The 21,752-nt window shown below is 46.3% G+C and overlaps 1 protein-coding gene across 5 annotated transcripts in view; it reads right to left on the reverse strand.

Annotated features, from left to right (window-relative positions):
• Positions 1-21,752, reverse strand: part of ULK1 (unc-51 like autophagy activating kinase 1) — a 77,724-nt gene that overhangs the window by 23,036 nt on the left and 32,936 nt on the right. For 4 of the 5 annotated variants that reach the window (XM_059863808.1, XM_059863806.1, XM_059863809.1 and 1 more), the window contains exons 10-16: positions 18,907-18,965; positions 15,136-15,218; positions 12,198-12,248; positions 5,787-5,875; positions 3,558-3,723; positions 2,266-2,326; positions 1,878-1,967 (exon numbers count right to left, since the gene is read on the reverse strand). In XM_059863808.1, the coding sequence (XP_059719791.1) occupies positions 1,878-1,967; positions 2,266-2,326; positions 3,558-3,723; positions 5,787-5,875; positions 12,198-12,248; positions 15,136-15,218; positions 18,907-18,965 (599 nt within the window). The remainder of the gene's footprint in view (positions 1-1,877; positions 1,968-2,265; positions 2,327-3,557; positions 3,724-5,786; positions 5,876-12,197; positions 12,249-15,135; positions 15,219-18,906; positions 18,966-21,752) is intronic. The other variant, XM_059863807.1, reaches the window with a different exon arrangement.

The raw sequence follows: 21,752 nt of genomic DNA on the forward strand, positions 1-21,752 counted from the left end.
TCCTCATCTCTTAATTAAGAGCAAGGAGAATACCACATTTAACATGTCAGTGTACCATGACATCCTGTGGAAAACCCACTGCTGGCCACTCTGAAACAGCCCTGGCTTTCTGTCCCAGATGGACTGCAGCCAGCACTGCTTGCTAGCCTGGAGGTACACAGGGAAGGGAGAATGCTGCTTCCAAGTGAGCAGGCAGAGGGAAAACCAGGAGTCCTCTGCACCAGTGGAGCCAAGTGCTGAACCAACAGGTCTCGTGCCATCTACAGGGAAGGGCACTGAAACCCAGTGAGGGCACACCTGGGTGGCACCAGCTCTGAGCACTTCCAGGGGATGGAGCAAAGAGCTTTGTCCTCTGGACTCAGGGTGACTGCTCCAATCTTTCATTACTGATGTTTCACTCCCCATCCCAAAGAGCACAGAAAGGAGCTTTTCAGTGTTACTTCAAGGCAGACTGAAAAGTGGGAAGTAGCACTAGAGGGTTTGGCATCTGCTCCACAGAAGCTGCTGGGAAGGAGTAGGAAAGACAGTGAGAGTGGAAACATGTTTAGATCAAAGCCTCTGGCACTGACTGGCACCCTGGGATCCACTAGAAAATAATGAGGCCAGTTTGGTGAACACTGAGAAGAGGGCAGCATTTGTGGTCAACTTCCATGAATTTCTCCTCACTGCTGCCCTGAACAAGGCCAAATCCTTTAACAGAGACTGATCTCCAGAATGCAAAGGAATCAGTTAAGGAATAAGCTGTTAAAAAGCTTAGCAGGCCATGGCATAAGAAGCCTCATGCAATTAAACTCCACACTGTGGTACACACTTGCCAATTAATCTGATCACGTCAGCCAGGCTCTGAGCTATATTATTCTCTGTTAAGTTTGTATGCTTTGAGGCTATGTTTTGTCATTTTCTGGGCTCTGTTCATGACAAATGTGTTCAACACACAGCCTGGGACTATATTTTCTTCTTAAAAAAGATTTTAGGGTCATCCATCTCCCAGTGTGAAATCCCCTTAAACCATCCTCCCCCGACAGGTGCCATATTGACAGAACAGAAGATGAAAGCTGTCCTGCTTCCCCAGCAGGCAAGAACAAGATGGGAAGCAACACGAGCAGCTCCCTGCAAGCTAAGCACATACCCTAATGCTTCAGGGCCCAGAGTCAAGGGGATCACCTTCCAAAGACCATTAACACCTTCAGAACACAACAGTGTCTGACCCCACTGGGCAGCTGGTACTGTTATGTGTGGGCAGCTGTCACCTACAACACTTCTAAAGGCCAAAACTGAGTTTAGAGCAACTGGTTTAGTTGGAATGAAACCCATGCCCATGCCTGTTTGCACATGCTCCTCCTACTCCTGCATCCCCCATTAGTAAACAAGGTCCAGTATCAGCATTACTTTCTAGAGACACAGCACAAGGAGCTTTTCAACAAACCACAAACAACTAAGCAGGCCTTCATCTGTCCTTCAACAGCAAGGGGAGATGAGCAACACTTATCCAGTAAATTAGAATTAGAAACAAGGGTCTTTAGCTGGAATTCTCCTCATCTCTGAGGGCTGGGCACTGGGGGAACGTGCCAGCAGAGCACATTTACCTTCTGCTGAGAGCAATTCCTGCCCCTCAGGGAACAGAGTTAATTCCAGCTCTCCTGTGTTCTCTCCTAGCCCCTCCTAAGAGCCAGAAGAGGGAGAGACAGGCTCAGCAGTTGGGACTGATCAGTGCCCAAGGCTGGGGAGTTTCTCCTGGGTGTTTCTTGTAACCCATTAATTAAGAGGAGAGATGTGGATCTTGCCCAGCACACCAACAGCAGTAAAATCCCCCCTAGAAGTCAATGGGAGTTGGATTACTCAGTGTTGCACAAACACCACCAAACAGTTTTTCTTACCCAGATGGGCTTGGAGAACTGCTGTATGGGGGTGATGGAGATGGTGTCCTCCCCTGGCTTTCCAAGCCTGCTGAAGTCACCAGGGAACTCCTGAGGAAAACAGAAAGAACTCAGCTGGCAGAGCCTGGGAACCAGCCCTGTTTCCCTCCTACAAAGCCCAGCAACAGAGCTGTGTCTGCCCAGCACCTCTTCAGTGGGAGCTCTGGCCACTGTCAGCCTGCTCCCACCACATGAAACTGAAAATGGTCAGAACCAGGCAGGTGACAGACATCCCTGAAAAAAAGGCTCACTCAGGAACATCTTCCCTCCCATCCACCAGAACCCCCCAGTCCCAAACACCCAGCAGGCTCCAGTGGCTGGACAATTTCAGGTGCCTTGGTAACCTTACCCACTGTACATCAGGCTGTCCTGGATTGGTTTCCCTCCTGCAGCCTCAGCAGCTAAATCACCTGAGGAACAAGGAAGTGCAGAAAGAGATTAATTAAAGATAATTTTCTTAAAAACCTTTATACATTCATAGCAATTGAGATTTTGTGTAGAATTTCCTGCTCCTCCAAGCCCTGCTGAGTGGGTCCTGAAGTCAGTGTTTTGTAAACCACACGTGGGCTGAAGCTGAAGTTCATGGTGGATGCTGCTAATCCTTACACCCTGAAGTTTTGGAAAATTTAGGCTGAAAGCAAGTCCTCTTGGAAGGGGGTTTGACAATCCTGACAATCATTTGAGGCAACAGGTCCACGTCCACTTGGTGCAAGCCATGGCTGCTGTGTAGAAGTGGTACAATATCCTCAGAGCTCTGGAACATCCCTGTCCTCCCTGGCAAAAATCCAGGGCAGCCAAATGAGCTGGCAGCTGGATACACAACAAACATCTGAACACTGGGAACATGACCAGCACCAGGCAAGTGTGTACTGGTCCCACCACTGATCCCAGGGAAAACACAAGCTCCTCCTTAACCTAAGTATTGCAGAGATCTTCCAGAGATTACTCTACCCCTCCAAATTCCTGTTTTAATACAAGTGGTGCAACTGTGAAAGGAGGAATCACAGCATTTATCACCAAGTTCCAGCTCAGCAAAGCATCACACACATGGGCAAGGTTGAACAATGTCCTTCTGCTGGTTAAGTAAGGATTTGTGCATGGACATATTTAGGCATGTGGCTGAACTGTGGCCTGGTTCTATGTACATCTGGATTTTCAAGCAAGTCCTATCAAAGTATAAACACATCAAGGTCATAAAATGAAATTTAGAGCACTTGAAGAAAAAACAACATATTTTAGATTTTCTTGGGTATTTTTGTAAAATCCAGCTTGCTGGCTGAAATCCTGTCTTGGACTGTGATGCTGAGTGAAACTGAAGACAGGATAACAAGGTAAAAGCTTCTGTGAGAGAGACTTTTCCCTGTGAGCCTATTTATCTTCTTTTCCAGTTGGATTTCCAGGTTCAATCTCTTACTGAGGTCCTCAAGTAATCTTTACTCTCAAATCCTGTCTTTAAAGGTAATTACAAAGCATCCCATGAAACCAGCCAGTGAGCCAGATGTCTCTGCCAGCTTGAAAACAAAACCACTCCTACTAGTCCAAACAGACAAGTTTAACCACTCTTTCCACTTTTCAATATCTATCCTTAACATCCACATCCCCCTCTGCTCAGAACATCTGCATTTTCAGAAACCACCTTACTTGAGAACTGTGCTGGCACCATGACAAAGTCATCTGTGTCACAGGAGGAATTCTTGCTGCTGCTTCCTGCAGAGTCCTTGGATCCGTGCAGGAACCCGGGAGAGTCCTGGGTAGGAGATGCCAGTGCCTTCTCCTGCAGCTGCTGCTGCATCTCTCCAAGGGACTGCTAATTCAAGGAGAAAACAAACACTGCCTTCAGCACAGCTACTTCATCATTCTGCTCCATCCTTTGAACTGAGCTGTACAAGGCTACGAACAACATTTTGCTGATAAACCAGGGCTGATGGTTTGCCAGAAGCAGCTGCTCAGATTGCTGAAAAGGAACAGCCTTTTATGTCCCTGTCAGAACACTGCATCTTTTGTTATACAGAACATATTTCCAGTGTGTCTGATGCTCCACAGATAAGAAAAATTCACTCAAAGTATTGCATCCCTCTGATGAGGTTTTCTGGATCAATCACACATTTTCTACCAACTCACTTTAGAATGGCTGGGAACACCAAAGCTTTCAGAGATACTTTTGGTTGTTCTTTAGGCCTGTGTTTTTACCATTTTGTTCTTAAACACAGAACCATCTGGTCTCTATTTGTGCTTTTGCAGCACGTGGTAACATGGAGATAAGCGTTCCTGAACTTCCAAGACCACCCTGTTTTGCTGTACTGCTGCTAAGGAGCTAAAGAAAGGCCCAAAAGAGATTAAACTTTCAGCAGATAAACAGCTCACAGCTGTCAGAGGCAGGACAGTCCCTAAAAAGTCCCATTTTCCTGCTTCCTTCAGCTAAATGATGAACAGCCCCACAATCCCCTCCCACTGCAGACAGATGGAGGAGGCTGGATGGTTTAAGAAAGCTTTAAGGCAGCTGAACTGCCCACAGAGCAGATCACAATCTTTATCCTCATGCATTTCCAGGCTGAGAAAGACTTGAAGCAGCTTTCACTTGGGCCTCATTAAGACCTTGCTCACCCTGCAGAGACTCCTGCTGCAGCAGTGGGGACTCCCTCTCTCTGCACACACAGGATATACAGGCAGAAGGAATTTTCCAGCTGTCAAAGTTGTCTCTTTTCCACCCAATCTGCAAACTCTGCCCTGCAGACATGGCGTTTTTCCCAGACTGAGCCAGCACAACTCCATCAGCAAAACCTCCAAAGCAGAGCAGGAGAGGTGCACCAAACCTCTAACATGGGACCCCCTCCCAGTCTGGCAGTGATTCTGTACCATCCCTAAGCTTCCCAGACCAGGAAGGCTCAGGAGAGTGAGCCTGCTTTTCACACCATCTGCTCATTCCTGGAGTCTTATGGCCAGGAGGACCTCAGCCAACACCCTCTACTCCAGGCTGCAGGGAGGAAGCTCTCAGGGACACAGGCATGAAACATTCAGAGGGGAGCAGACCTGTCTTCTCTGAGCAGCTCACATCATGAGTACCTACATCAACTTCTGCTGGTGCCCCTCAGTCATTCCCAGACCAAATTGAGATACTTTGGCCCAGGGAAACTCAGAACAGAGCAAAAAAACAGTTGTGCCAGGGAGGAAAAAGTCCCATCCTTTTCCTTTCCCTTACCAATCACACCAGCAGCATTCCTGAGTTCAAAGTCAAAGGCAGCTTTCACCAAGAGCCTTCAAAAACAACCTTTCAGTTCAGCGAGCTGGAGGAATGTCACTACACTGGTCACTTAAATATTCTTCCCTCCAGAAAAGTTTTCACCATTTTGGGTAACCAGAGAGAAAACCCATCAGGTCAGATCATCTTTCACGAGACCACTGGACTGTGGCAGGCCTGGTCTGAGCAAACAGCTTTGCTGAATGTCCCTCTGTGGTGCCTGGACATGCTGGTCAGGAGGTGGATACACTGTCAGGCTGCAGAGACTTCGCTTGAACACACAGAACGTGCAGCCAAGGAAGCAGAGCTACACCCTGAATTAGCAACTCCTCTGGGTTCCAAGGAGCTTTCCATCTCTGCCAAGACAAGCTAGTGCTGCTCATACCAACTTCTTTGATAATGGCTTCTCATCCAACAGGCAATGGCACACTGAAACATGTCTTGGGGAGAGGAAGCCAACTCATGAAAACTTCATGAAAACTCTTAAACTGGAGAGAACACTGCACCAAGCCTGGCCAGAACTACAGTGTTCAGTGATTTGCACCAGGAGAGAACTGAAGCACAGACCTCATTTCAAACACACCAGCAGGAAAGCCATTACACAAACAGTGCAGCCTCTGAGCTGTACTTACAGGAGGTGATGCCAGGTGGGAAGTGGATGAGCTGCTAGAGGAACTACCAGAGCCAGAACTGGGGTAAGAAGGCATTGGCACGGAAGCAGCTAAAACCAGCAAAAGACAAAACCAAAATAAGTGGTTAAACCAAGATCAAGCAATAATAAAAAGTCTTCTTCATCTTTTCCCATCAGATTTATCTCATGCACCATCATGTGTCTCATGTATCATATATGGTCAATCAAAGGAGAACAAAAGAAAATCAGCATTCTGCTCAGTTATGTGATTCACATGCATCCACTCCTCCGTGCACACTCTCACACGGCTGAGAACTCCTGACCAAGATCAGATGCCCACTCAACCACTGACCTTCCCAAGCAGCAGATGATTTTTGCCCTAAAGAGCCTCCAAAGCATCTTTGCAAATGCAGGGAAAGAGAAAGAGAGAAGTGAACAGAGCTGCTCGTGTCTGGGGCAGAAGCCAGGAGCTAGACCATACCCTGACAGATTCCTCCTCATGAGACCTCAGGGCTTGGCACACATACATCAAATATTGGGAGCTGTGTGCCAAGTTAAACACATGCCTACTCAAAGCCTGTGTGTTTGCTGTCCAAGCAGCCACTCGGGCATCCCAGGCCACGTGCTCCTAGCAAAAACCCAAACCCAACAAAAATCCTTCCAGGGGGTTTCCTCCAGGAAACAGTGCATTGCTTCCTATAGCTCAACTTGGTCACTTCTGCAAGTTAAACAAGTTTTGGTTATTCAGCATCTTTGTACAGAAATTGTTTCCACAGCACAGGCCATCCCTGCATTCCTCCCTTTTATGTTTTATTGCTCAGTACAGGAATTGCCAATTTTATTCACTTCTTTGTTGCACTGGCCTTTGTAACCCTGACAAGGCCCAAAGCTTGCATTGAAAGGCCTGGTTAGCACTGACCTTCAGGCAGAAAAGATGATTAAGGCATCAGAGGAGAAAAGAATATTTAACTCAAATAACTTATGCAAGTGAGGTACAGTAAATAACAGAAGAGCTCAGCTCAGCCAAGCAGGGAGACAGTCAGAGGTAACAATGGCTCTTCAAAGGACTTTGAAGTAGTTAGTGGTTCAAATTCCCCAGTTCACATGCACAAGACTGAACAGCAAAGAAGAGCCCAAAATCCCCACTTCAAGGCAGCCTGAAGTCAGATTTTACACTGGAACCATTTTGGTATTTGAATGACTTAAGATAGAGATCAGAGACAATGTTTAATTGAGGAGAGGAACACTTTGCTGCTCTTCCATTAAGCTGGCAGAGAATTAGCACCTTCTATCAAATTTCTACCTTTACAGCACCTGTGCTAATGACTCCATACCTAATACAAGGGAGATTAATAACACCCAGAAGAGGAATGCTTCTGTCTGAAGTAAAACTACCTCTGTCATTAATCCCATTAGATACTACAAAGTACTTGCTCTATTCAACAGGCTAGAAAAATAAAAGTCCATTTCTCTGCAATTAACTGTTGAAACAGTGTTCTAATGATAAAAGAATGGGAAAATATGCCTTTTAATAAAAGGCTTTAGGAAATCTTTCCATGCAGCCTATCAAAGAAGGTTAAAGGATGACTGGACCAGAGACTTTTATCACAAAGAGAGCAATCACTGAGACACTGAACTCCTCAGTCTGAGAGAGATGTAACAAGATCCAACAGCAGGAAAGAGAAGCCAAAGCAGTGTAGACCTAAAATATATTTTTTAATGTAAGTAACTGGGCACTTTAACAGTTTAAGCAGGGTCACAGTGATCTTCTCCAGCCTTTGCCAACATTAACAAGTAGGAACCCACAGCAGGATGGTGGTGGGGGGCTGGACACAATTTTTAGCTTCTGCATCTATTCTGCACCAGACTTAGTGCCCTTGGTGGGCTGTGCTGCTGTAACACACTGCCCTGGCTCCTGTACAGCAGCAGGGATGGAGGTGCCCCAAGGATGGGTGTTCTGGGAGGTCAGGAGCTTGGCATGGAGAGCCACTCTGTCCACAGCCAGCACAGCTGCCTTCCCTCCCCACACTCAGGGAACACCCACAGAGCCCTGAGGACTTGCCTGTAAAATGAAGAGCTCTGTCCTGCCTCTATCACACTGCTTTTGATCTCCACAGTCCTCCCACAGAGCCTGCAGAGCAATCCCTAGGACCTTCCCTATAGATTTAATACTAGAAAGGAGGGGAATAAAGGTCTCCCTCCCTATTTATCCTGCCAGCTGCTACAGAACAAATCACCTGTGTACACACAGCCCTTCCTGTTATGGAAGGGTGCTTTTAAGAAAAGATAAGTGAATTCTCTACTGTATCCACACATGCCTGATGCAAGACTTGCATCACCATTCATTTTTCCTGGAATGAGCATTTTTTGTTAGAGTCATTCCAGTTCTCTCACAAGGTCCCCTCCAGCCTATTTTGGTTCTGTGATTATTGATTTAAACCTGGCTAGAACTGAGACATGTCTATTTTTGACTATTTGCTTCAGATAGCTTTTCATTAATCAGGAGGGAAGACAAGCTGGCAGACTTTGCCATTATCTGAAACTCAAACTCAGCTGCACGAAGCACTCCTTTAGATACAGCCTCTATTAATCACTGTTCTTATTTAAATCCCTTTGAACTCCCCAAATTCACACTCTAATGCTGTGAGCTCCAACTCAGAAGGTCCTGCAAGTCCAAACAGACTTTGATGCATGCAGAACCATGAGGCTGGGCTCTGACAAACCCTCTCTGACCTCCACATCCCTGCTGGGGCATTTTCTGGTGTCAGCCATGTAGGCCAGCTTGAAAGAAAGACGCCTGCTTCCATCTCCTCCACACACCCAGGCACTCCCAGCTCAAAATTAAAAAGGGTGCAAACACTTGGCTCATCATGTTTTCAGTTGAGTCTGAATGCGGGGAATGTTAGCATGAATTGTAGGCTCCCACCCAAATCCAGAAATTGCTGGATTGTAATTGTAATGTAAATAAGTCTGTTTTCATAATTGTCCTCTCCAACTTGCTCCAGCAGCAAAACAGTCATCCTGCACATTGTGTAACCAATGCCAACTGGTTTCAAAATGGGAGAGCTGGGAGCCATAAAGGCAAGCTTGTGCTCCAGCTGTATGGATCCTGATACTGGATCCTATATTTGTAAAAATAACTTCTGACACATCACCCTACCAGGGGCTCAGTTGTCCTAAAAATATCCAACCCTCAAGTTTTATAGAAAAGCTTTATTTGGAATCTGAGTTCTACATACACTGGAGAGATGCACTTTCTTGATTATCCTGATTCAATTAAAACCACTCATCAAAAAGTTCTTTAATTGCAATCTCTGACAAGGCAATAAAGTTTGAGTGCCAGCTCTGAAAGGACTTGTCCAAATGAGCTGTGTTTTTAGAGTTTAAAAGTCTGCAGCATTAAAATCTTTTATATGCAAAAGTCATGGGGATTTTTGCTGGTTTTCACCTGAGTATTTTATGTACAATAAGATTAAGAAGATGGCAAAAGTCAAGCTAAGCCTGACAGGTATTTCAGAGAGTGAAGCACCCGTGCACTTCTGAACCATAACCGCTCATCTTTCAAGCTCTCTTAACTCAGAGTCAAGCAGGCAGCAGCTTCTCATTCATTAAAGGCAGGAGCAGAAAAACCTCCAAAATATTCTGCATGGGTACCAATTACAATGTGTTTACTGAGAGAAGACTTGCACAAGCACCTAATTATGCCTTCCCATGTGTTATTACTGTAACACACAGCCCCATACCATATGCTGATCAGACCTGGCTACAGACAGACAACAGTCTGACTAGACACAGCATTTTAAAACTTTTATTAATAAATTTTTACACATCTAAAGTACATGCTTAGTCACAGGTACAAAACCCACAATATAAAATTAATTATAAAAGAACAAACCAAAAAAAAAATAAAGTACAGCATCTTAGTTAACAAAGCCCCAGGGCCTTGAACCCAGTCTCCAGGGAGGGAGATGAGAGGAGGGACATGAAAACCACCATCCCTCAAAATAGCAGGGAAGAAGAGGTGCTTGTCAGAAATGTCTTATTGAAAGACTCCTGAAAGAAATGTTGATTTTGCTGAAGCATCTCAAAAAAGATGCAAATGTATTTCAACAAGGGGGATCCCCCTGCCTTAGCAGCTTGAAAATTATCCACCTGCAGAATGATCTACATTTGAGGACTCGTCAGTTTTCCAGAATTCCAGAGTTCCATTATATTAAAAAAACCTCAGATGTGAATGACTTAGTGGTAGCTAATGATCAGCTCTCAAGGAGAGCCAGAATACAAAGCACACTGCTCCTTGCTCAGCTCTCCACTGCAGGCATGAGGGCTCTAATTCAGTCTGAGCACGACCATCATGGTTCAGATGCAGCTCTTCTTCTCTTTGGTATTTCCTACACTCGTGATGCTGAGCCATAGGTTGAGATGAAGAAGCACAGCAAGGTTTTGGACTCACCCTAGCTCTGCACACAGACTGAGAGGAGCCACCCCCTGAGAACTGCAGCCCTGCCAAGACACTCCAGCTACAGCTGTGCAAGGGTCAAGCCCACTGCCACGCCAGACAGCATTCCATAAATCTCAGCTGAGTTCTTCTTATGGGGATCACCATAACCCAACCTTTGCTGATACACTGGCTCTTCTCCCTCCTTTCAGAAATAAAAATGACCACAGGCAGCCTTTTCTTCTCCAGGCTCTTCAGCACAGCTCAGAGGGGCTCTGATCCATCACTGGCATTTGGCAGTAGCAGAGACCTCAGAGCAGACTACCAGAACTCTCTCCTCCACTAGCAGATTTCTCTGCACCACAGCTTGAACATCTCCAGCAATGGGTTGATATTTCTCCCATGTCTTCAAAACCAGTAGCAGTCTCTCCTGCCTGGAGAGGACTCCAGGCTGTGGACGTATGTCCGGAGGCGAGGATCAGCAGGGTGACAGAGAGGTCTGGAGTTTGCATAGGCATTACCTGCCTGTGAAGGTGCTTTTTTTCTGGGTCCTTGACCCCACACCATTAACCTTGGTGCAGCTGGTGGCAAAGGCTGAGCTACATTCTCCTGCTCATAGTGGCACCTCTGGTTCCTGCACAGCAGGTGTGCACAAGTTGGAAACCGTGGCCAAGTCAGGAGAACCCTCTCCTGTTTTTCTGGAGTTTTCTGCTCCCCTGGCCAGTGAAGCAGTGGGATGGCTGGAGGCAGGAGATGAGCTGGTGGGCATGCAAGAACATCCTGAGGGGGAGATCTTCTGCCCACAGGGGGATCAGACTCCAAAGGGCTTTTCCCACGCAGCTGCAGGACAGCAGGTGCCAGGAGCTGGGCTGGCTTAGGAGCAGCCCTGTAGGGCCAGAGTCCCTTTCTGCCCTGTTTTCCAGGACTGGCCCCACACCCTGCTGGCACAGGGGGGTTTAGGGCCCTGGCTGCTTTGAAAGCTCCCCTAAACCAGAAGCGTCTTTTCTTGCCCGCAGGACGATCACCTGAGTGCACAGGTAAAACCTCATCAGGGACAACTCAGAAGTGCTGCTCTGGCAGCAGGAAAGCAAGAGAGGGAGAAGGAGTGATGTGGATATCAGACAAGGTGTGTCTACCCATGGCACACATCCAAGAGGGAAACTGGGCTTGTGCTAGACATGGTTCCTCCAAGACTTTGCACTGAACACCCCAAATTAGTCACTGATGAAGATTCTTGGTGCTATATTTACTCAGGAGATTAAATGCCCAGGAGAATCCTTCCAGAGAAGACAACCATACACAATTCCACTAACCCAAGTCTCCTGGCCAGAGGACTATGATGCCCCACGCACTAGAAGCAATTCTGAATTGTTTTCCACCAAAACCAAACCTCTGAACCATAATATGTGTGGCTGCAACTTTTCCAAAGTTTTGAACCAAAAGGAGGAAGAGAGAACTTGCAATGGCAATCTGTCTTTCTTTTGGCCAGCTCCCACAGAGTAATAAAGGTAATCTTTCTAAAGATGTATCAAGAACTTCCATGTAAATGATGAAACAAGATTTGGTGGCCACAGAATTTGGCTTTTGCACAGCCAACCTGGCAAGCAGGGCCAAGAGTGCCTGTTCCCACCATTCACCAGCCTGAATGGTGCTACAGGTGAGAAAAGCAAGACCATGATCCATAATTCTGTGTACCTACAAGCACTTCACACAAAGCAGCTGAATACATTTCAAAACTACATTTGCTTCCACTTTAGGTTTCTAAATATCCTCCAATCATCCCTTTGAAGATAACTCAGTAAAATTAAATACATTTTGATGGCAAAATCTGGATGTGACACAATAATAAACACTGAATCCCTGCCTAAATAACTAAGGAAACATAAAGCAGTATTTTTCTTTCCTTTTGAACTAACAGCAAAGGAAGTCAGGCCATGGTTCAAAAACAGTTGTAATCAAAAATGCAATACTTACATTTTTTCATAGAGGCACTTGCATCCAAGAATGGGTGATGGAAAAATTCATCTGAAAAAAATCAAGAACAATGACTCAGTGAAAGAAAATGCCTGTAAGAAGTTTACAAAGCAGATAAAGCACAGGAAGTCACAGTGTTATACAGTGATTTTTCCATGCAACAATGGAAGCTGACTGACTATGGCTGCATGTAGAAGTGGTCAAGACTACAGGCTGGAGACTGGATGCAGGAACTGCTCATGAAATAAGGAGGGGAAATTAATTGGATCCCTTGCTGATCAGGATGGTGAATCACCCTAAATGTAGGGATCCAGGGGAGCTGTATTTATATCACACTGCACTGCCATTCACTCCATGGAATAGGAATGATGGACAAAAAGATCACACTGAATGATCTTCCATGACAGAGACTCAAAACCATCATGCACTGAGGGCAGAAATGCATTTTTTAATGGCTCCCCCCCTGAACCACAGCCCAGAACTCTCTCCCTTTCACATCAAACACAACTGCTGCTTTCTCCCCCCATTATGGGAATTCATTCTACAGATCCAGGCCAAGAAAAGCTTCTGTCCTGGCTTGCTGAACACTCTCTGCATGTTTGCCTGTCCTTACAAGTAGCCACTTCTCCCAGTTCCTTCATCTCTGATTCACTGCAGCTCTGAGCCAGAGCCCTCTCCTATCCCAATCAGCAGCTCAGTCTTTTGGGAGTGTCAGCCATGGATCAACACTGATTACTGAGCTTCAGCTTCTTTCCCAGAATGGATTTCCTGTTGCAACACCCAAGGTTTACAAACTTCTTCTGTAAACAGCTCCTATTTGGGGACTGAGCTTTCCAGAACGCAGCCACTGGGTTTTTTGTTTGTCTGCTTTTTAACCTTAAACAATCCCTGTCCCCCCAGCCTCTCCTTCCCACTGCTGTGCCAGGGTCCTGCAGCCAGAGTGCAGTGGTCTGGAGCTTAGCCTAAGACAAGGAATGGAAATCTTTGGCAGGGAAAGCTGGCATCTCACAGATTAGATCTGCTGTGGATGGAGAACATCCCCATCCTGTGGGAGCTGCTCAGCTGCTGGGGTTTCCTGCTTCTTTTTCAGCCTGCTGCAGGAGAGGAGGGTACCATCCCTCAGCCAAGCTGACTCAACTGAGGGGGTGAAAATGATGATTTCTTTCACTTTTCCCCCACTCCTCGCTCCAAACTGCTTATTAGCTGTGCTTGCAAAGCAAAATTCAAACAACCCAGCTTGTAATCATCAGCAGGAAACTTGCAACTTGAAACCCTCCTGGTTTTCCTTTAGATAATCTTGAGATTGCAGAGAGCATCAGTTCCTGGCAGAACAGCAGCTGGGACACACAGCAAGTATAAGAAGTTTCAAGCTGATGAGTTGCTGTTGTGTGCCTCAGCTGAGCTTTGTGGAGGTCACTGTGACATCTCCAGGCAGAGGGTCTCAGGGAACAAGGAACAGCAGGAAACCCTCTCCTCTGGGGACATGCAAATTTATTGATAAAAATGTGATTAAGGACAGGAAAAATCTCAATACTGCAAGATGTGCTGTAACCATTGCCCAGAGTGATATCAAAAGCTACTATCTCAAATTTCCAAGTGTTAGACATGGACTCATGCACTCTACTCCCAAGAGGTACAAAACCAGCTTATAAGAGCTAAAAAGGTTTGCCAGACAATTTCTGGAAGCAGGGAATCAAGAACCTCAAAGACAACTTCTTCTGAAATGCACTGCAGCATGAGAGAAGAGGTAGAGATGCACAGCCCAGATAAAAGATCTGCAGGGAATAACCCTGCCAGGTGATTCTGTCCAAGCCAGTCTGTCAAGAGCTTCAACAACTCACTTTTCAAAAGCTCATTCTCTCACTTCTACACTCCAGTAACCAGTCCTTGGCATTCATCACTGGATAACTATGATCAACCTCAGGTAACCCACAGTTGCTTATCCAGCTGACCATCCCCAGAAAGGCTTTCCTGGCATTTCTAATCCAAAAGAATAACAGAGGGTGCAAAACAATTCCTCTTCATCACCTAAGCATGTGCTGCCCAGGAGGAAACAACCTTCCTGAGCAGATAAGCAAACAAAAACCCAACAGAAAACCAACCCTCAAATCCCAGAAATATCAAACTATTTTACCCAAGTCTGACTAAAAAGCAGCATCCTGAACACACACAGGATGTGTTTGCCTTTAGATGACCTGGTGCTTTCAGTGATTCAAGGAAAGGCTCCACCTCTGTCTGCTTTCCTCTAGGGCATGGCTTTCCTAGGAGGTTCTTTAGACCTTTAAGCTCAGCTAAAACACATCTGGAAGATGCTGCCAAGTCAGAACCACTGGACTCACAATGAATGATCTCAGTTTGGAAGGAATTAAGACAAAAGGGGAAATCCTCATGTCAGCCAAGTCAGGAGACTGAGATAAAGGCTTGGAGAGCTTGAGCCCTGAGAAGGACCAAGGCTTCCCTCCACAGAAACTGGAGAAGGAGGGAAGGGTCTGCAAGCAGCTGCATCTCCTGGCTCAGATTATGACAGCAAACCCTGAGAAGCAGAGGGCAGTGACTGGATTGCTCAGTAAATGAGTGAAGCTTGCAGCTCTGGGAAGAAACTGTGACAGAAAAGCACAGATACACAAGACACATTTTACCCAGTAGCACACTTAACCACAGCTCAGAGATGATAAAAGCAGAAGCCAGGACAGGGGATGGAGGAACAAACACATGCTGAAAGTGGGCCAAGCCTCCTTGGTTTACAAAACTCTACAGGAATCAGCAGTGACCTTTCCAGCACATAAACTCAAACCCCCAAGATTATGCAACCCTCCAGGCACAGGTGAAATCCAGGTGTTTGGATGCTTCCCCTAGCACCAGCCAAAAGTAGAGAGGCTTGTGCAGAGCCAAAAGACACAGAGAGAGCAGCAGAAGTCCAAGTGGAAGGAGAACTTACCAAAGTCCATGCGGTCCTTATGGTTACGCTGCAGGAGGCCCAGCAGGAGCTGCCTCAGGTGGCTTGATGTCTCCCTGGGGATGCTAGGATTGAGAACAAAAGCAAAATAAGAGACTGACAGTCTACTTAAACTGCTTTTCCATATTCAGGAAGGCAACTGGCAGAACTCAGTCCATGCCTGCTGGGCCAGGAACACCAGGAGCTCACTGGAGGGAGGCTGATCACAAATGTCTTTATTTTGAGTCTCTGGCTTTCACTCCCTACTGCCATTGGTCAAGCTACAGCTCATATTGCTTCAGTGGCCTCTCCCATGAGCACCTACAGATCCTTCCCTTAACACTGTCATCCCTCTGGGGCTCAGCTAAGCCCATTCCACTTGCAGTATTTCACACATAATAAATAAAATCACTCCTACTTGCTCTAAAGGGAATAAGATCACTAGAACAAAGCAGTTTCCAAGGGGAAGCTTCCAATTAAGACATTGGTGGTGAAATGTATCACCAATTAGTACCATTTTATTAAGGCATTTATTTTTCAGCATAGCTTATGTAAGACTAGCAAGTAACCTTTGTCTATCTGTTTCCTGGATATACAGCAGAGATTAATCAAAGGCCACTAAGATGTGAGCAACTGCCACCTCAGCAAGCTAAAATTTGTGCAGTTATTACATCACTTTTCAGCATAGTTAGGAAGAAAAATATCCTTTTCAACAGCCTTTGAAACACAAAAGAGCTGGTAAAGCACTGTGCTCTCCCTCACCCCACAAGCAGATGGGGGAGAGGCAAGGGCAGCTCTTCATAACCCCTGCAGATTGAAAAATGCAGGGAATAAATGAATGGATTAAGGAAGGAAAGCAGAGTTCAGCTCTTGCATAAGTGGATTCAGCTCTGCTGACTTCCCTCCATCCCCAGAAGTGCTGCTGGGGGCTTTGGGCTGGGGCAGAGCTCTCCTAGTGAGGCGTGGGTGGTTGCAGCTCCTCTCAGTATTAACTCTCTTTATCATGGCTGTTCCCAGCATGGCCCCACGCTCTGCCAGGCTTTCCCCTCTCCCCATGCTGGGTCAGCTGAGGTAATGACATGTGTGCCCAGCACAGTAATTTTAGCTCTCAGTGGCTCTGCACATGGCTCTGGCATCAGTCACTGCCCTGAGGCCAAGCCTGGCCAATGCTGGGAGAAAAACCCTTCCTTTATCATCTCCACCAACACACCCTAGCACAGACAGGGGTAAAGCAGAAGCTCAAACATAGTGAGGGGGAAAAAGGGGCTAGCTAGCAGTTCACAGAAACAGGAGAAGGCATGTGTTTACACATTTCAGTACCCCCCAGTTATTCCTCTGTGAAGCCCTAGGCCTTGCTGGGGCAGGAATTTGAACCCAAGATCAGAGAATGATGGCAAGCATCCCTCATCCTTGTTTGTACTGGAGGAGTTGCTTTCCCATCCCTGATGCTAGAATGGCTTTGTGCACCTTCTCAGGCTGACACAGGAGGAGACCACCAGGACTCTGGAAGGGATGCAGTTGGACTGAGCCTCAGGTTGAGCCTCCCATCAAAAGAGGTGTCCCTTGGAAGCACATTGTGTAATGGAATAACCCAAAGATACCACAGCAAGCAGCCTCCTGAAAAATGCATTAGTGCTGGAGTCCTGCAGCCCTGCAGTGTTATCATCATCATTTATTTATTTGTGACACATAAAGCTCTCATTCCAAATGAGTCCATTTCCCAGCTATGACTTTAACCTTGGTTTTAAAGCCAAGAAACAGGTACATCAACTCATGGACTTCAGATGGCACAACACAGATGAAGAGGGTGCAGATTAACAGCCTCTTTGTCTCCTCTTACCTCCCATGTCCAAAGCATCAAGCTTTGCTACCCTTCAGTATTATTTTCTAGGACTATCTTCTTTAAACATGAGCAACAAATCTGCCTCCTTGCCCCCACGACCTGGATGTACTTTGCCATGCAAAGCACAATGAATGTTAATTCTTTAGATCAGCACTATTAAAATTGTGAGGCCTTTGGGCTTCTGCTCCATGGGCTCCCCAGAATGGTCAGAACAGCATCTCCTCCCCTGTCATCAGCAGCAGTGCAGCCAGGGACTGCTTCCCCACTCCATTCCCAAGCCAAAACACCTTCCCTGGCCATGGCAAGGAAGTGTGTGCCAGCCTGCATAGCCCCAAGGAAAATGAAACCAAATCCTGGCACTGCTGCAGTCTGAGAAGGAGGTCTCTGGAGTAGTTTTGTGTTTCACCCTGTGCTGGCAGGGCACTCAAGGAGTTTATTCATGTTTACTCAGGAATAGCACAGATTGCAGCCCATGCTAAAGAGACAAACTGACTTTGGAAAGAGGGAATTGTCATTTACACAAAGGCCAGTTCAGATCTGACTTCCACAGTGAGAAAAACAATCACCCTGGATCTGAATTTTGGAAGAATTTGGTAGTTCAAAAGTGCAGATAAGTGAAAATGGCAAATGCAGACTGTGAAGGACCCAAAGGACTAATCCCAACAAGAACAGACATGCTCTCCTCTTACAGCTGAGTTCAGTTTTCCCCTTCCCTGCACCACGAGCCAAACAACAGCAGGGCAGTGGGATCAACACAAGAAAACTTCATAGTTTTATGGATTAATCCCTCATTTAGTAAGAGAGGCTACCTCAAAGGTGAGCAGCCATGTTTGGGCTGTGTAGGAAAAACAGAAGCTCTACTTTCTGCTCACACAGACTGGCTCCAACTATGCAGTCACATTTTTGCTTTAAATTGTTTGTTTTCAGGTGTTTTACTCTATCACACCCTCTGGTTCAATCCAGGTGCTCCAGAGGTAATCCTGATAGAAATTTGTGCCTTCTCCCCAAATCAAAAAAGGAAGTAATTAAAGGGAAATTAACTGCATATCACAAGTCATTGATAAGAGCTCCAGCTTCTTGACAGTTCCCTCCAGTTATCTCTTGGAGCTGTCTGAACTGATAAGGGAAAAGAAAAATCCATATACAGCAACCCAATGACCTTCCTGCATATACGGTTGCATTAGCAGCTCTGCCAACTGGAAGATAACTTTCTGCTTTAAAAAGGCCATCCAGATTTTAGATATACCATTTGGAACTTCAGTCCTGTCTCTGTACCAGGCTGAGGTTTTCAGAGCCAGCATGAGCTTCTCCTTCCAGAGCTCAGAAATGAAAAGGAAAGACCACAGCAACAAAACCAAAATACCCTGACAAATCACAGCACCGAGCAGAGAGGTAACATACACCCTGCTGGGATGAGAGCAGCTCTCTTCCCCCTGGAAACTGCAGCAGTGTCCATTTCCAGGGAGGTTATAGTGTTTCCCCCAAGAGCAGGATGGACACAAGCAGTTGCTGCCCTGACACGTGAGAAATGGGAATGTGATCCTCAGTCAGGTGTGGCAGGTTACAGCAGAGCTGCAGCCTGGCTGCTCACACCATCCCAGAGCTGCCTTGAGCTCCTCCCAAGGCTCTCAGCCTCAGGGGAGCCACGTGTGGAACAGGACCTCTAGCTGGCTCTTGGAATCACCCACAGCCCTGAATTTTTGCAAAGTAGGAGAACAGTGTCTGCAGAGAGACAGGACACCCCAGCCCTGGCTATCTGCTGCCGTCCGACTTTCCCTGGGCCACATCACTGCTGGCTTCAGGAATGGGGAAAGGCAGGGGGCCAAATATTTCAGTCACCTCCCCAAGTGACAAGCCAGGAGCATGCAAGGACAGGTGTAAACACAGAGTAAACAAGTGAATACAAACACTGACACTGGAAAAATTCTTACTTGGGCATCAGCATCTTGTTTTTCTCATAGAAGAGGCGGAGATCCTGTGGGCTGCTGGCCTGTGGGGGAGAAAGAAACCAGCACATGAAGCAGTTGACAATGAAGGAAAGGGATTAGCATCTTTATTTCATTGTAGCTCTGAAGAGCAGAGGCACTTTTTAATTGCTGGACCAGCACAGACAATGCTGCTTGCTTTAGCCTGAAAAGGCAGCCCTGTGCTGCAGTGAAAATACAATATTCCAACCTGCTGCCCTTTTGTCCCTGACCTGGTTCTGTCCTGCTCTGCCCTTCCACAGGCTGAGCTTCACTGCAGTGGGCTCTGATGCTCAGGTTTGAGCTGGCCTAATAGCCTCACCCAGGAGACAAAATAAATGAGGAGTCCCAAATGATGAATGGCAGCTCCTGCTGAGAACATGGATTAATGCTGCAGGGCATTAGAAAAGGGACAGGGAGTCTGTTGATGGGCAAGGGATCTGTGAAGAGGCTAGGAACATGGAGAAACAGCAACTGAATTAGGATTTTCTACTTTAGTTCCAGGAAGCCAGAAGGTCTGAAGCCACAGCACTACTTTACTTGTGCAGTAATAAACACAACTGTGGGGGATGTTGATGACAAGATTCCAAATTCTGAGAGATGGGATTAAAAAAAAAAAAAAAAAAAAAAGGTGGGGGCTAGGCACAAGAGGTTTACAGCTGAGGTTAAAAATAAAATCACCAGTAGACAAGCACAGACACATAAAAATCCCCTAATATAAATTCTCCACTTGTTTTCATGCAATGAATAATACAGGCCAGTAAATTAACCCTAGTGTCTCAAGCTTTTCTGCTTAGGCAAAGTTGCTTTATTAAAGGCAGAGCAGGCTGGCTGGCACAACAGAGACATGAAGGCACACAAACAGGGCAGGAAGATCACAGGGATTCATCTGCAATCAATCATTAGTGCAGCAGAGTGTGTAGGAAAGTGTGAATGAGGAGGCAACAGGCAGCTTCTCCTGATGTTCAGGGCAGGCTCAAAAACCTCTTGAGCCTTCCACCTACTTCTTTCTAAATTAGAAGTATTTAAGGTCAATTAAGATGCTTAAAATGGCAAATCAGACAGGCCAATCTGCAGATGGCCATCAAAATACCACTAACACTGTATGGCTGGAAAAGCAGCCACATAAGATGCTGTTTCAACATCACCTACTCCCTCTGGCTGAAGATGAAAACTAAGGATAACTGAGAGCTCAGTAAAAAACCTCAAAAGAAACCAAAGGTACTCTCAAAAGCTGATAGTATCAACACACTTGTGTAGTATGCATCAGGGCAGTGTTTTTTACCCAGCCTTACCAACAGAAGCTACACCAAAAGAACATCAAAATTAAAGCAGAGCACCTTGTTACACAGATGCCAAACTGCATCATAATTTCCAACTGCTGCCACTCAATTTGATTCAGGAAAACTCCATTTTACACCTTCCCCTGGCAGATCTTGGAATGTAATTAGATTAATATTTGGCAAACTTTAGGGAGGCAAGCATACACACTGCACCAAATATCCTGGCCACACTGCCCAGAGTGATGACAAATATTCCTGACAAAGTAAAAGGAGGGGCAGAACTCCAGCCCAGGGAGGGAAGGGCTCATTCACTTCAGAGAGATACAAGCCTTGGCTGTTTGCTCTGGTCATTTCCTCTTGCAACAGCTCAATTGTTTCCCAAATACAATGAAGCTCTGATCTACTTCAAACACTGCTTTGTCAGAAATTTTCCTGGCAATAAAAAGGGAGTATATTTAAAGCAGCACATATATGAAGACCAGTTCAGTAGGGAAGGCTTCTAAGCACTGGCTTGGACAGAAACAAAGTTCTCAATGAAGTTTTCTTCCTCTGTACAAATTCAAGAGATGTGCCTGTAGGGATGCTGCTCCTCCACATTCTGCTGTCTCAGTACCAGCCCCACTTGCTCTGCAGGGACCCTGGCAGGCTCCTCCCTACCCAGACCACACTCCCTCCCTTGGGCTGTCCCTGAGCCTGTGATTCAAGGCTGGTCCCAGTGCAGATACCAGGGGAAGAGAGTCATTCTAGTGAGTGCCCAGCACAGACAGCCATGGATCACCATTAATTTGGTAAAACCACCTGCAGCTTCATGTAACTTCATGATTAATTGACTGAGTCACACAGTTCTGCTCCCAGTAACCTGTCCACTGCTCTCTTGCTGTCAAACAATTCATAAAGCAAGAGGACCCTCAGCCACTTTGCTCACCTCTCCTTTCAATAAATACTGCTTCTCTAAGAATCATGGAAAAAAAAAAAACAACTCAAGTTTGTAATACAGTAAAAATGCCACTTGAATTCCCTCATCTAGGAAGCAAAGAACTTAAACTGAAATCTGCCTTCCAGGCAGATACACCCTGCCCAAGAAAAACACCAGAGGCACGAAACAACCACACCATTCAAGGTACACAGAGCCAACTTCTACCTGTGGGACAGCACCCATCTACCAGAACCAGGGATGCAGAACAGCTCAGCTTTCCCTAGGGCCAGGAGGGCACCCCAGCAGGTCAGTTCACACCCTCAGTCCCCTCTCATGTCACCAGGAGCAGCTGCATTTTGGTTTTGTCTCCCCTTTCTATATATAGAGGCAATTGGGCAAATTCAATCCTGCCACTCTGTTACTTGGTCCTGAGCAGCAGTGGAAATATGTTGAGCCAACAAAGGCATTCAGCAGAACCCTGCCAAATCCCCTTCAGTGCTGGCTGCCTGGCAGTGAATTGCATGTGAAAATCAGGCAGGGTGGTGCTTCCAAAAGCACTCAGCAGTGGATTTGTCATGCTTGGGCCATGGCTGGATGCAGAAGCCCAACATTCA

This window comes from Haemorhous mexicanus, chromosome 19 (genome assembly GCF_027477595.1).
Source record: "Haemorhous mexicanus isolate bHaeMex1 chromosome 19, bHaeMex1.pri, whole genome shotgun sequence".
Classification (NCBI taxonomy): Eukaryota; Metazoa; Chordata; class Aves; order Passeriformes; family Fringillidae; genus Haemorhous; species Haemorhous mexicanus.